Genomic DNA, 16,169 nt, shown 5'->3' with positions numbered 1-16,169 from the left:
TAGTCCTCAAAGTAATTCACTTTGCAATATGACTTAGTAACTTAGTCATGTTGGGGTAGCCTCAATTATTAGGAAATCCCTCCTTACAACAGATTAAATTTTCTTCTTTGCCAAGTTATTAACAAGCATTTATTAAGTGCCTACTTTGTGCCAGTTATCATGCTAAGAACTGGACACATAAAGGCCAAAAAGAAGAAAGTACCTACTCTCAAGGAGCTCAGTTTTAATGAGAAAGCATGAAAAGAACTATGAACAAGCAATATATACTTAGGAAAAATTGAAGATTATTTCAAAGGGAATCATTAAGATTAAGGATTACTTTTTGCTCATTGTATACACCTTACACTTTCTCACTTCTTTGCCTTTATTTATTCCATATGCCTGGAATATTCTCCTTTCCCTTCTTTCCCTTTTATTCTACCAATGAAAGTCAACTTAAATGCCATATCCACCATGAGGTCATTCCTCCTTACACATCATATGGCTCATTTTTTTAATAAACCTCTAATACATTTATCATGTATAATGTTATTAAAGTCATTTGTGCATCTTTTTGCCACCAAGGTTGTCTTTTCTAGTCCTCTACTTCTACTTCTCCTGGCATAGAAAGAGTTCTGAATATATTAGGTACTTAAGAAATGTTTACTGAATTGACTTGAAGATTATTCTTGCAGTCATGCTTGTAGATGACAGATGGTGCCAACTATTGGGCTGGCCAGTGGTTTCCCAGGTTTCTGGGTAAAGGTTTGAGATGAAGAGGTATATATCCCAAAAGTTATCTGGGCTCTTTGTGACATGGCAAATTTTTGATGGATTTACACATTAGTAGTTATATTTTTATGTATAAGACATGCTTCCAATTCTAAACTTCTCTCATGCATGGTCTATGTAGAGAAATTATCCAAGATGACTTTCGTCAAAAGAGGGGAGCCTTCATATGGAGCCTGCCAGGCTCTCTCAACAAATTCCACTTGGGAAAGGTCCAGTCAAATCCTCTGAACTCAAGAGTCCTTTTACCTTATGTGTAGAGACCCAAGTGTGAAGCACATTCTGACTCTGAGGACAAAATGAGTCAAATTCTGATGTTCTCAGGGAGACCTTGGGTGGGAATCATTAAACAATTAAGAGGGATTTGTGAGATGAAAACTGTTCTGTACAAATCCAGAGTCTTGAGTCCTTAGTTATGATTTCTACAAATCATAGTTGGTGCCGAGTCTAGAACAAGATCTAGAAGACAGAGAGGAGGGAGGTATGTGAAGTGCCTGATGTTAAATAGTGTTGGACTTGGAGTTAGAGACCTCGGTTTGAAACATGGTTTCTTCTGTAAAATGAAGAGAATAATACTTGTAGAATTAACAAGATTGTTGTCAGGAAAAGGCTGTGTAAATCTTAAAAAGTGTCATACTTAAACTGCATTGCTTGGCATGCAGGAGAGAGATAACTGATAAGACATTTCATCAGTTTTTCCTTAGCTTACCAATTCCTTGTTTTTCCAGTGTTTAGCAGTAAAAACAGAATAGTCAAAAGAAGAGTTACTATGTGCTCTTTCCTGGGAGCAAGTCAAAGGAGAAAATAAAGTAAGTACTCTCCAAACTTGGGGGGAAAGGTAGAAATACAGCCCAAAGAACAGACATGGTGGAGGCAAGAAACAAGGGAGTGTTTGGGAGTGTTAGGAGACTGTGACATCGAAGACTAAGACGTTTTCCCTCTTTTAATACCAGCCCAGAACCTGAAATACATTAGGTGCCTAATGATGTTCATAGTGACAAATAAAGAAAAAAAAGAGCGTTTCTTAGAATTACAGCATTTCTACCTAAGGCAAACCCACTCTTATTTCCTTCTAACCCCCTATGTAGTTAGAGAAGTCAAATAACAATCAAACTCTAAAGTTAATGAAGCTATTGGAAGAAAAAAATTACAGGAAATAAACCTTAATTCACTTTGCAAGATTGTATATATATTCTACTAAGGATTTACAGTATCATAGATCTAATGACAGAAAGCACATTAGAGGTCCTCCGTTCCCTCTTTTTAGAGATAGAGCTGAGGCCCAAAGCATTTAAATGATTTGCCCCATTCACACTTAAGATGGGGTGTGACTTGGGTAGAATCTTAACAATCTCAAGGTACTTTTTTTTTTCTATTAGTCAACATGAACATAGGTGTTATATATGAGACGGAAAAACGACTTTGTTATAGTGATAATGTCTTAGCGACAAAGTGGCAGAATCAAATTTGAACCCAGATCCTCTGAGTCACGATTATACAAAGCCCCACCTCCAACAGAGAAAACCTTCCCCAGCCCCTCTGAATTCCAGTGCCTTAACCAGTATTAAGGTTGCTCTGTATACATTTGTTTGCAAGTTGTCTCCAGGATTAGGTTCTTGAGGGCAGGAGCTGTCTTTTGACTATTCCGATATCTGGCACAATGTAGGCACTTAATAAATGTTAATTGAATTTAATTATCTCTAGACCAGGAGGAAAACGCAAAAGGTCAAGGATTGTCAACGCCTCTCATTTTATAGAGGAAGAAATTTCAAAGAGATTAAGTCATATACCGACTAATGGGAGAGAGACCAAATTCGAACTCTGGTCCTGACTCAAAATTCATTCCTTTTCTCACCAGGCCACAACACCAAATTCCATGCCCTTTCCGTTGCTCAAGGCAGGCGCTTTCTTAAACGTTTCTTCCGTGGAATCGCACAAAGGAATCGATTGGGCCTCGGCTTGATCCAGAAGCATTGAACGAGGGGGGAAGGAAAAGGAAGTGCGGAAGGATTTCCGGCCCCCTCCTCTCCCTCAGGATCTCAGAATTCGAGTCTTCGGGGACTGTCCCCTTCTTTCTTCCCCGGCCGTGCATATTCTTGCCCTCTCCTCCCAGTCACGGTCCTGGTCCTCCACAAACGCCTGCCGGAAACAAGGCTCCCCTCCACCACGGGAAAAAGTCTGACCTTAGCAGGAAGCAGCCATAAACACTGAAGGAAGCTAGAGGGTCCGTAGCCGTTATGTAGGTGGGACTTTGACGGGACGACAAAACTAGAAGGATGGCGTCCTGTCTCTCTAGCAACTCTACCAACTTCCGGTAGAGAGGGGTACATATGCTGCGCGTTCAAGCGAGGCGGAGTCATGGCGCATGCGCCCTGAGCCCGGCAGGGAGCGCGTGGGCTGGTTAGCGGATCTCCAGCGCTCCTCCGCAGGATGGAGCCCGCGGGCCGTGGGGTAGCTTCATAGTAGTAGACTGGCCACTGGGCCGGGAAGGCAGGAACGGGCCGGCTGCGCCTCGTGCCTCTAGCGGACCTTTGCCGCAGATACCGCAGTAGCCGGCGGATCCGCGTCCGTGAGCCTGGTTCTCGGGCACAGCAGAGCTGGAGGAGCTGGAGCTGCAGCGCGGCGGGGCCCCGGCTCCGGCCGGACAACGGCTCCTTCCCGCGGGGCCCTCCGAGGCTGGGGAGCCGCTGGGGACGGACGACGAGGTGTACGTGGTCCGCGGCGACGCCGGCGGCGGCGGGAGATGCGCGCCCGGTAACGCGCTGCGCTGGTTCACCTCCATAGTGGTGTACGCAGCCTTCCTGGGGCTGGTGAGAGCAGGGGGCCGGGCGGGAGAACTTGAAACGGGCATTCGGGGGGACCTTCGTGCGCCCGCGTCCTTGAGATGACTGCTGCTCCCGTGGCGCTTTAAAGATGACAAACTAATGTTATCCCTTTCGGTCCTCACTGCAGCCCTGGGAGGCAGGCTCACTTGTTATCCCCATTTGACAGCTGGGGAAAGGGTGACTCGATCAGGGTAATTCAGCTAGTAAGTGTCCGAGGTCGAATTTGAACTAGGTCTTCCCGGCCCCTGGTACTTTCTCCACTGCACCGTCTAGCCACCCCTGGCTTTCTTACCTCTTGTCTCACCCCCTCCTCCCAATTCCTGTTGACCCTCCGGGATATTTCCTCCTGCTCCACCTACTTCCTACTCCAGAGTGCACTTTCAATTTCTCGGGTTTTGCACCTACCTTAAGCAAACAAAATGAGGAGCCCTGAAATGGACCTGCCCTCTAGAGCTCCGGGCTCCTGTCCCCCAAGCCCTGCCAGTGTGCTTCTTGTGGAGTGCCCCTGCGGGACTGGAAATGTGTTTGCCCGAGCGGCTCACCTGACACTTAACCCTGTGGGCCTCCTGCGGGGAGCTCGGCTGCCCGCACGTGGCCCCTTACTTTCTGGGCTCCCCAGACACCTAGTTGTGGGTTGGAGTGTTTGGTGAGGGCCCCAGCCCGGGGTGCCTCCACTGTCATTAGTGTATTTCACCCGACTGCAGCCCCAAGAATAAGCAGAAATGCCTGTCCACCACCATCAGCCACACAAGGCTCCTCTAGGGTCATTTATTTCCGTGTGCCCTCGTCTGCAAATAAGGGAGTTGGACCAGATGGCCTCTGGGGACTCTTCCAGCCCTATCAGTATCTTGTCATTGGGTCCTCAGATTCTTGCTCTGGGACCTGCGACTGTTAGCTAAAATCTAAAATGATCTTTAACTCAGGCAAGGTGTGTATTATTAGATTAATGATAAGGCTGCTAAGGCTTAGAGGCTTGGTGAGCAGTGTATTCCAGTGTGAGGAGACCTGAGCTTGGATTCAAATATCAACTTTGTTGTTTACTTATTGTGTTTTCCTTCCTCATCTGTAAAATGAAGAAGTTGGATTAGATAATCTGAGGCCCTTCCAGACCTAAATCTGTAATTATTGTTATTTGATCCCTTTTCAGAACCCTACGATTTTTAAGAGTCTGAACTGTTGAATTCACCAGCAGTGTATTAGAGGAATCTGGAAAATGCCTGTTCCTTAGGGTTCTTCTAAAACTTTTACTTTAGGAATAACATTTATTTAAAACTTTCTACAAGTTTTTCCCCCCTAAAGTGTTTATTTTTATAGTTTTTTAATGCTGATTAAGTGTTGTTGTTTTTTTGCTTAGTAGTTACCGTTTCCAAAGTATTACCTTGAGCTACTTGCAACCTGATTGATGTCCTTGCCTTTTGAGGCACAATTAAAAAAGGTTTGCGTTATGTGTCTTTTCCAGTTAGAAAACAGTCTTCAAGTAATTCAGAACAATATTTCTTATGTTTGATACATATTGTACAGGATAGATATGCAGTAGATGGTAATAGGGTCATTGATTAGAAAGGGACCTTAGACGCCTGATCCAGATTACTCATTTTACAGATAGGAAACTGAAGTTCAGAAAGGATCGGTGACTTGCCCAGGATTTCAGAAGTATTAAGTAAGAGAACCAGGCTGCTGTCCCAGGTTCCCTAAGTCCAAATTCAGTGTCATTTTCCTGGCATCACACTGTCTTCTAAATGATTTCTTTTCAGAAATACAGCAGTTTGTAGTAAAACAGATTTGTACAGATAATACTTTAAATTTTTTTTATTTTTTAATGTAAATAGTATTTTATTTTTTAAATTACATTTAAAGACAATTTTCAGCATTCATTTTTAAAATAAGATTTTGAGTTTCATATTTTTCTTCCTCCTTCCCCTCCCCCCAAGATGACAAGATATAGGTTATACATATGTAGTCATATAATGTAGTTCCACATTAGTCATTGTAAAAGAAAAAACAGAAGGAAAAAATCATGATAAATCATGAAAAAATAAAAACAGTATGCTTTCTTTTGCATTTAGACTCCATTAGTTCTTTCTCTGGCTATGGGTAACATTTTCATGAGACTTTTGGAATTGTCGGCCATCGTTGTGTTGCTGAGAAGAGCTAAGTGAATCATAGTTGATCATCATACAGTATTGCTGTTATTGTGTTCAATGTTCTGGTTCTGCTGACTTCAGTCAGTGTCAGTACATGTAAGTCTTTCCTGTTTTTTTTTTTTTAAATCTGCTTGCTTATCATTTCTTGTAGCACAAAAGTATTCCCTTATATTCATATACCACAACTTGTTCAACCATTCCCCAGTTGATGAGTACCCCCTCAATTTCCAGTTCTTTGCCACCACAAAGAGTTACTATAAATATTTTTGTACAAATGGGTTCTTTTCCCTTTTTTTATGGTCTCTTTGCGATACAGACCTAGTAGTGGTATTGCTGAATCAAAGGGTATGCACAGTTTGATTTGGCATAGTTACAAATTGCTTTCCAGAATGGTTGGATCAGGTCAGAATTTCACCAGCAATGTATTAATGTCCCAATTTTCCCATATCTTCTCCAACGTTTATAATTTTTCTTTCAGATTAGTCTATCTGCTAGGTGTGATGTGGTAGCGAAGAGTTGTTTTAATTTGCGTTTCTCTAATCAATAGTGATTTAGAGCATATTTTCATATCACTAGATAGTTTTGATTTCTTCATACAGATGATACTTTATTAGACACAGTATAGTATAGTAATTCTCAAACTTTTTGGTCACAAGACCCATTTACATTCTTAGAAATTAACCCCTGAAAACCTTGATATTTACTGTATAAGAAATTAATAAGTAAATAGACTGATAAATTTTTTGAATTTATTAATTCATTTAAAATATCAACAATACATTCATTACATGTTAACATAATGTTTTTTATAAAAAAATTTCTAAAACAAAAAAAATAGTGAGAAGAGTGGCTTTCAAAAAATGTTTTGGCAGATCTCTTTAATGTCTGACTTAATGAAGCTGAATTTTCATGTCTGTTTCTGCATTTAATATGTTAGCTTTGGTCGAAATATGTGAAGAAATTGGGCAGGTCGGTTAAACAATGGATAGAGCACTGTGCTTGGAATCAGAAAGTCTCATCTTCCTGAGTTCAAATCCAAATTCAGACATTTAATAGCTGTGAGACCATGGAAAAGTCACTTAATCTTGTTGGCCTTAGTTTCCTCATCTGTAAAATGAGCTGGAGAACGAAATGGCAAACCACTCCTGCATCTTTGCCAAAAAAATCCCTAATGAGGTCCAATGAGTTGGACATGACTGAAACAACCCAACCACACTGTGAAGAAAATCACAGAAACAGTCAGTAATCACTAAACATTTATTAAGCCCCTGCTACTTGCCAGACCCTGTGCTAAGTACTGGGGATATAAACATGAAAAAAAAAAGAATGACAATCCTCACTCTCAAGCATCTTAATATCTAATTGGGGAAGACAATATGGGGAGGAAAAAGGGAAACTGAAAACAGAGGGTGGTTGGTGTAACATAACTGCCTTGAGGAAATTGTGTGGAGGTCCGAGAAGCCCAGCAGTCAGGTGGGAAGTGAGATGTCTTTGCTGAGTTCCTCCTTAAATGGAGATTTTGTAGTTCTTGACCCTGCTCTCCAATCAGATAAGGAGTTAGAAAAAAAGGAGGAGTATTTTAATAGCCTTTTCAGATAATTGTGGATATTTTTTATTGCTATACCACGATTTGACAAGTTGCAGATTCTTAAAAGTTAATTGTAATGTAAAATCAGGAACTGTATCAAAGAACCTTTCTTGCTCTCTGACATTATCTTTTCTACCTGTGCATAATTTTGTAGCATCATACATTGGTCATTTGGGAAATATTGGTTCACATGTTATCAACATCTAGAAAACCAAGGGAAAGATCCATCTTTGTTATATTTCCATTTCTTATTTGTAGTTTCATCCAATTTCTTTGGAATAAATTACTTTCTACCACGAGTCAGTTTCATTTTTTTTTGGCGTCTTTAGTTGTACAGGATGCTGCTGTTGGGGTTTGAAGAGATTATAATCTCTGTTTTAAAGCTAACACTCCTTCCTTAAATATAAGAAAGTACTTTATAAATTTTACCTTATTTTAGAATAAAATACTAAATTCTGAAATAACTATAGCTTTAGATATTATTTTTAAAATTTCCAAAATATTTAAAAACTTTTATTGGAAAATAAAACAAAAGATACTTCTGTTTTTTCATAGGCACAAAGAAAACTTAAGGATTTCAAAATAAATTATTGAATGATAATGAAATAATAGAAGTTATCTTGAGTAGAATCAAAGGTAGCTAGTAAGGACACAGCAAAACTACTTGAGATCAAATGGAGTTAATCTGTAAAAACACACATTTATATGTTGAATGTACTACCTTTTGGAAATTCTAGAAAACAAGAATACATTAAGTGCAGAGTGTTGGCCTTGTAAAAGATTGAGATTTTTTTTTTAAATATGCAGAAGTAAACAGAGAAAACTAAGTCTATTACTGTTAGGCTATGTCTGCTAGGCTCTGGTTGAAATTTAATTACTATAGCATTTTTATTGGGTTTTCAGATGCACATTTCTATGACAAAACATCTGTAGTCCTTCTAAATTATGATATCCTGAAATATTAGTGATAATGAAGATGAACCTTTTGAAAAAGCATTTCTAATAGTCTAACGCTGATTAAATTGCTGGACAGACTGTTATACTTTGAAAACATCTAGTATAGGGGCCTGGCTTTGGAAATCTCTGATAATGTTAGCCAAATGATCATGGTGCAAGTCACTTAACCTCTTAGTGTCCCAGGCAACTCTTTAAAACTAGGTTAGAATTTCTTGTTTGCAGAGGGGAATATATCCTACATAGATGAAATTACAGGTTGCAACTAAACTTTTTTTTTCTACTTTTCTCAGTGATTTAGATTTTTAAAATTTAAGATCACATGATAATTGCTTATACTTGCAAAATAATTAAAATTTTAATTTTGGTCTTGTTAAACTGTTAACTTTGAACATTGTTTTAAGATTTTCTAAATGAAAACTGAAATGCACTAGCAAAAGAACAAAGTATGTTTACTTTTTTTAAGGGACTATTTTTCAAACTTTACAGCCTATCAAAACTAGAAAAGCCTCAGTGTATGGTATATCAGAAACAGGTCTAGCAGTTCAGGAATTTACAGATCTTGTAATCCTAATGTAGCCACTGTTACTTTCTGTCTACTTGAGAGAAATCAGTAAATTTCTGCACAATTCACTTTTTTCACTTATCCAATAGAAAAGTAAAAGCAATGGTTGAGGTATACTTAATGAATCTGTGATCTTATTCTTAGATATAGTTTCTTCAACAGTACAGATTATAATCCATTCACTTCTTATTCTATATGTGATCCAGCAGGCGCTGTGGAGCACTTAAGAGCTGGATCATATATTGAAGATACCAAGGTCATCCACCACATCCTGGGCCATCACCAGTTGTCTTGACTTTTGTCATGCCACTAGACTTTGATGACTTAAGAAAGGGAGAGTGAGCCTGATGACTTTGTGCAATGCCTCACTTAAATTCAATTCATGCTCAAGTCAAGACATCATTTCTGATGTCATTGGTCCTCTTCGGAAAGGACATCAAGAACAGTATGTACCCCATATCCATGTACTCTCATAAGTTCTCTACAAGATTTCTTTCCAGTGTTTTGGGGGTATTTTTCTGGCTCTTTTGACATTTGTGAGTACCAATGCAGGCCATCATTTGTTATCTCTTACTACATCATGGTCCATTTCTTTTTCTGGTTATGTACTTCTTTGATGATACCTTCTATTTAGCTTCTTGCATGTAATTCATAGTACTTCATCTGCTTCATTCTTTTTATTCCCACCATATGTCTCTCCATTACTCTTTGGGTTATGTTCAGTTTTGATTCTTCAGAAGATCGCAGCTATGTAGCCTCACTAGAAGAATATTGGTGTTAAAAAGATACTTGTTTTGGGGAGAAACTTGGTGTCCTTGAAAGTGCTATGCATTGATTAGAGAAATGCAAATTAAAATAAATCTGAAGTACCAACTCTAAACTAAACAGATTGGCTAATATGACAGAAAAGGAAAATGACAAATCTTAAAGGAGATATGGAAAAATTGGGACACAAATGCACTGTTGATGGAGTTGTGAATGGATCCAGCAATTCTAGAAAACAATTTGGAATTTGCCCAAAGGGCTGCAAAACTGTGCATACCCTTTGTACCAGCAATAGGACTATATATTCCAAAGAGTTCAAAGAATAGGGAAAAAGATGTATACAAAAATATTTTATAGCAGCTCTTTTTTTGTGGTGGCAAGGAATTGGAAATTGAGGGGATGTCCATCAACTGGGGAATGGCCGAACAAATTGTGGTATATGATTGTGATGGAATACTATTTATTGTAAAAAATGATGAGCAGAGTAGTTTCAGAAAAACCTTGGAAGACTTACACAAACTAGTGCAAAGTGAATTATATAAGCAGAACTAGGAGACCACTGTATGTAGTAACAGCAATAAAGTATGTTTATCCACTGTGAATGACTTAGCTATTCTGATCAATACAATAAGACAATTCTGAAAGACTTATGATGAAAAATGCTATCTACCTCCAGAGAAAGAATTGTTGGAGTCTAAATGCAGATTGAGACATTATTTTTTCACTTTATTTTTCTTACCTTTTTTTTTTTAATTTAATTTTTTCTTAACATGGCTGCTGTGGAAATATGTTTACCATGATTTCACATATATATTTGATATCATATTTCTTGTCTTTACAATGTGTTAGAGGAGGGATGGCAGGTATAAAATTTGGAACTCAATTTAAAAAAAAAATGTTAAAAATAAATAATAAATTTTTAAAAAGAAAGTGCTCTAAACAGTTTCCCAAATGCAATTCAGCAAACTCCATTCTGTCAGTTGCATCTGAGCTCAGCTCACTATCCAACAGCAGGATCCACCTCTCCTTGGTCCCTGGTACAGATAGCATGAGGACCTTCAGTTCAGTATCTCTGGAAATAGCCTTAACAGACCACCAGTCCTATTTTTAGCCCAGCCATCACAGTCATTATCAAGGGGGAACAACCCTTACAGAGAAAGGGTCCATTAACCTCATCACCACCACCATTTGTTAATCAGTTGCTATCTATGGGGCAGGCATACCACCTACCTCAATCAGCAAAGCATTCTGATAGGGAGATAGGAGATAGCATGTGCTATATGAGTCAAAGCACCACATCCATCTTGACTGTCACCTTCTCTTTGACTCCAATGGAGATGATTCAAGACCCAGAGTACTGTGTACACTGCTCTTGCTTCAAGCCCAGCCCCTATAGCCATCATCAGGGTGAGCAACCATTGAGGAGAAATAGCCTACTATCCCCACCACCTCCAACATTAGCTTTTAATCAACTTCCACTGAAAAGCAGATGCTGTAAACACAGACTTTTCAGCAGTCACAGGTGTTAAAGGTGTGGAAAAGAAAGTTCTCCCCTCAAATGTCCTCTGCACTATCAATATTAAAAATAGTGTTGGGGCGGCCAGGTAGCACAGCGAATAAGAGCTCTGGCTCCAGTCCGGGCTCAGACACTTAGCCCCCACCCAGAAACACCTGGCCGTGTAACCTTGAGCAAGTTACTTAGCCCCAATTGCTTAGGGGCGGCCAGGTGGCTCAGTGAGTAACAGTACCAGCCCCAGTGTCGGGATGACCTGGGGATCAAATCCGGGCTCCTATACTTAGCACCACACCCAGAAATAACTGGCTGTGTAACCTTGATCAAGTTACTTAACCCCGATTGCTTAAAAAAAAAAAAAAGTGTTATCAGCTGAAATAACATTAGAGGTTGATAGAGCTGTCCATTCTAGAAAGTAATTAGGAATTATGCTACAAAAGATATTATACATGTCCTTTGACCATACTATACCATTGCTAAGTCTATGTGCTGCAAAGAAATGAAAGCAAGAAGAAAAAGACTCATGTATAAAAATGTACCAGCTCTTTTTGCAGTAGCAAAGAACTGTAAACTAAAGAGTTGATCGTCTGTTGGGTCAATGGCTAAACAAATTATGGTATATGAATGTAGTGTTATTATGACATAACAAATATTGAAAGGGAAAATAATTGTAAAATAATTAAAATTTTACTTTTGGTATTATTAATTATTAAACTGCTCACCTTGAACATTGTTTTAAGATTCTCTAACTGAAAACTGAAAAATGCACTAGCAAAAGAACAAGCTATATTTACTTTTTTAAGCAATTGTTTTTCAAACTTTGCAGCCCATCATAACTAGAAAAGCATGAGGGTATGATATGTCAGAAACAGGACTGGCAGGTGAGGAACTTGTAGATCTAGTAATCCTAGTGTAGCCACTGTTAGCACTGTTTCAGAGAAACCTGGGAAGACTTCGATGAGCAGATGTAGAGTGAAGCAAGCAGAGCCAGAAGAATAATATATACAGTAACAACATTATCAAGAAAAACAACTTTGAAAAACTTGAGAACTCTGATTAATGCAATGACTACCATGATTCCAGAAGACAGAGGAGAAAGCCTGCTATTCCACTCTTGGCAGAATTGATAGACTTAGGATACAGAATGAGACATACATTTTTAGGTACAAGCAATGTGGGAATTAGTTTTGTTGACTTTATATATTTGTTGCAAAGCCTTTGTAAACTTTTCTTTTTTTCCTGGGCAAGATGGAATGGTGATGGTAGGTTGAGGAGGGGGGATAGGGACAGGGTGGGAAAAAAAGATTAAGATGGAGGGTTATTGAGATGTCTTTTTCTAAAAATTCAGAGAACAGAAGGAACACCACAAAGAAGCAAGATACTTTTGAAAGCTAAAGGTTGAATTACACACTTAGAAAAGAAACTGTTTATAATAGGGATTTTATTTTTATATAAGATTCTTTTTTTGGTTCTATATATATGGAAATATTTTCTTTAGTGTTTATTAAGTTTAGAATAAAAATAAACAAATTTTGAAAAAAAGAAATTACATTTTAAGAAGATACATTTGCTTTTGCCTTTCCACCCTAAGGAGTGCTGTGCCTGTCTAACTTGTAGCTAAAACGTGTATGTGTTGTATATTGGAATGAGTTCCTTAAGAGCAAGGCTTATCTCAGATTTCTCTTTGTATCCTTAGCACTTCACACAGTACTTTGAACATAGTTAATGCACAGTGGATGCTTTTTTATCCATTCAAATATATGTTCTGATAGACCAGCATCATCCATCTGCATACATTGTATGTAGGAACCTTGTGGAACTTCCTAAATGGGATTCACAACCAGTAGAAAGAGGTTATCGCAACAATTCACCTAGGAAAAGTCAAGTGACTAAAAAATGATAATTGTCTACACCACACAGTTATACATATAATTTAATGATTGTAAAGTTTCATGTTTTCTTTTTTTAAATCCCTAGGGTCTATGTATTGCTATATTAGGACCTACATTTCAAGACTTGGCTGTAAATGTGAACCACAACATCAGTGATATTTCTTACATTTTTGTGGGCCGTGCATGTGGGTATCTAACTGGTTCTGTGATTGGTGGCTTTCTCTTTGACCGCGTGAATCATAATTTAATTTTGGGTAAGTAAAGTACCTCATAGCAGTAATCTTGTGACTTTTCAGTAGTTAAGATATTTGTGTTAATGCCTCCGAAGACAGCTGGCCTCAGTCAACACAACCTTGGTTCAAGCCCTGCCTCTGACACATAACAGGCTGAATGACCCTGAACGTTTAAACTCTTAGTACCCCAGGCAGCTCTCTAAGAGTGTAAATTGGAGAGCTGATGTTTAACTCTATTGGTAGAGGTAGTTTTCTCATCTGGAATTCCCTATACCAGTGAAAAAACAGATCCAATGAAAAAATATGAAAATTAATATTAACCTAGGAATTGATAGCTATCTATGTGTATATATATGTATAATATTAAGGTATTTGTGTTCTTATATATTATTTAGCAATTAGTAAGTAGCTTGTGTGATTCCAACATGGTAAGAGAGTTCAGCAAGGTGAATTTCCCACATCCTGCTAGCAAGATGGGAAGTTGATTTTCTTCTAGGGTTGCTGTGAGGAGATGGGTCACCTCTCGGAAGTGTACATGATCCTTAGGTCTACCCAGAAACCCACTTTTACCCCGGGTACTATATGGAATCCAAAGTCTTTTAAACCAGGACTATACAGATTCTTAGAATCAAAAGGGATCTCAGAGGTCATCCTTTGTGCAAGTCATACCTGAATGTGATTTGGTTCTGCAGTGTCCCCAGAAAATTCCCATTCAGCTTCCACTTGAAGATCTCTAGTGTTAGCCTACAAACACATGCTAATGCAGTCTGTTACATTTCTGGACAGCTCTGGTTGTTAGAAAGTTATTTCTTTTATCAAGATATAGTCTGGTTCTCACTAATATTTGCCCATTATTCCTAGTTCTGCCTTTTGGGACCAAGCAGACCAAGTTTTAATCCGTTTTTAGCCATTGAAGAATTAAGAGAGAGCTATTTTGTTCTCCACAAGTGTTCTTCAGGCCAAACATCCCATCTTGGGTCAAGGTCAATGTGGTAGGATTGCTTTAGATCTAAAGAAGCTCCTGGATGCCCAATCTGACTCTGTGATGATAGGACTGGGTCAGCAATAGTTTGTATTTTGGGGCTGAAGCATCTAATTGTGATGAGAGATGAATGGGTGTTTGCTAAGTTCTCTTCCATAATATTCCATGTGACACTTAAGGAATTTTTCATAGTTTTTATATCAGACCTTTTTCCTTACCTTTGAAATCTGTGTTGAAGCTTTTTAACTTGTTAGATGATAACATACCTCAGATTTTATGGGAACTTTTAGTTCTGATAAATCTACAGTAAAATCATGAGGTATACTGTGTTTTGAATTTGAAAGTTAAAACAAAATAGAAATTCCTTTTGTTGAGGATGAGACCATTTTTTTCTTCCTAACTGATGAAAATATTTGAAAGTCAAAGAATATCCTATTTAAGAAAAACAATATATTTTTTAACAAAATTAATTTTAAAAGTAATAATCTTCCCACAAAGATGACTGTTATTGTAGGGTCTGGACTAGTTGAAGGCTTTGGAAGTGATACTTTTAAGAGATCAGTAGACAATCTCCTATTGTCCTTCTTACCATGGTGCTCTTTATGCCCAAGTTCATCCTTGGTCTTTTGGGTGACCCCAAGTAGGTTACTTAACATTTTTGGAAGTTAGTTTTCTTATTGTAAAATGTGAAGGTTGAACTAGATGACCTTTTTAGGTATTGTGCAGCTCAGATCCTGTAACGCTAACCTATCTCTAGTGTTATTATAATATCTAGTTCTTGTGAGCATAACAGTAACTTTCGTTAGGAGTGGAAGAATTAATTGCTTTTTCTTTAGTACGTTTGATTGATTTTTCTAGGAAAAAAGTAAAAGACATAGGGTTGAATGAAAAAAAGATTGAATGGATTAAAAACAAATCCTGAAATTTCCCCTTCTATTGTAAAACATTACTATAAAGCTCTGGCACAAGTGGTATGATTATGAACAGCAAAAGTATACATGCTTGGATGATTTTATATTTTACATCCCATGAAGATTAAGAAGTACTATTTTAATGAAAATAACCCCATCTGTTGAATTATGGGTCAAGGGTTATGAATGTTAATATTATAAAATCTTGGAATCACAAGTAACCTCAGACATTATTTAGTCCAACTATTACTCAAAATGTACATTTAGTCTATGACATTTCTGATGAGTGGTCATTTATATTCTTCTTAAAGATTTCCAGGAATGCCAAACTACACTACATACCAATGCAATCCATTTCAGTTTTGGACATTTCCAAGTGTTAGAAAGTTTTTCCTTATGCTAAAAGGAAATCTTGCGCCCTAGAATTTTTCTTATTGGTCTAGTTTTGTTCTTTGTGGCCAAAAAGAATAGGTTTGACAGCTCTTCCCATATTTGGCTAATAAAAATAATTCATGTTTATAAACTACTTTACATATTTCACTTGAATCCTCACACCACCCAATTTGCTGATATTATTCCCAATTTAGAGATGGGTCACACAGATATTAAGTGTCAGAGGTTCTACTGCTCCAACCACTGTGAAATCTTTTCTCCTCTAGGCTAAGCAGCCCTAGTTCTTTCAAATGATCTTCATTCTGCAGTTTTAATTTTCCCTGTCATCCTGGTCAAGCTATGCTGGAGTTGCCCTTCAGTTTATTAATATGATTTAGAAAATGTGTCTCTCTAGATGAAAATATTTGGGTCTCACCAGGGCTCTCAGGCCTGTGTTTTAGTTAATGGAGCCTTGGTCTGGTGATGCCTGTTAGTATTCCCTGTGTGGACTCTTCAGATTGGGACCAGAATTTGCTTCTGCTGGTGGTTTTTATTGAATTAATTTTTTGAAGCCTGTTGGCATGTATTATAATAACTATCTATCTATCTATATCTATCTATCTATCTATCTATCTATCTATCTATCTATCTATCTAT

At 38.1% G+C, this 16,169-nt stretch overlaps 1 protein-coding gene across 1 annotated transcript in view; it reads left to right on the top strand.

The window, feature by feature from the left end:
• The first annotated feature begins 3,133 nt into the window (after positions 1–3,133).
• Positions 3,134–16,169, top strand: part of LOC138153192 (sodium-dependent glucose transporter 1-like) — a 22,383-nt gene continuing 9,347 nt past the window's right edge. The window contains exons 1-3 of the mRNA XM_069077335.1: positions 3,134–3,203; positions 3,343–3,578; positions 13,100–13,268. Coding sequence (XP_068933436.1) covers positions 3,134–3,203; positions 3,343–3,578; positions 13,100–13,268 — 475 coding nt within the window. The remainder of the gene's footprint in view (positions 3,204–3,342; positions 3,579–13,099; positions 13,269–16,169) is intronic.

This window comes from Petaurus breviceps, unplaced genomic scaffold, assembly GCF_028583685.1.
Source record: "Petaurus breviceps papuanus isolate PSGF00001 unplaced genomic scaffold, PetGlider_PUasm1.0 90977, whole genome shotgun sequence".
Classification (NCBI taxonomy): Eukaryota; Metazoa; Chordata; class Mammalia; order Diprotodontia; family Petauridae; genus Petaurus; species Petaurus breviceps.
Note: the sequence above shows the minus strand (reverse complement) of the source record. Positions and strands in the feature narration are given on the sequence as shown.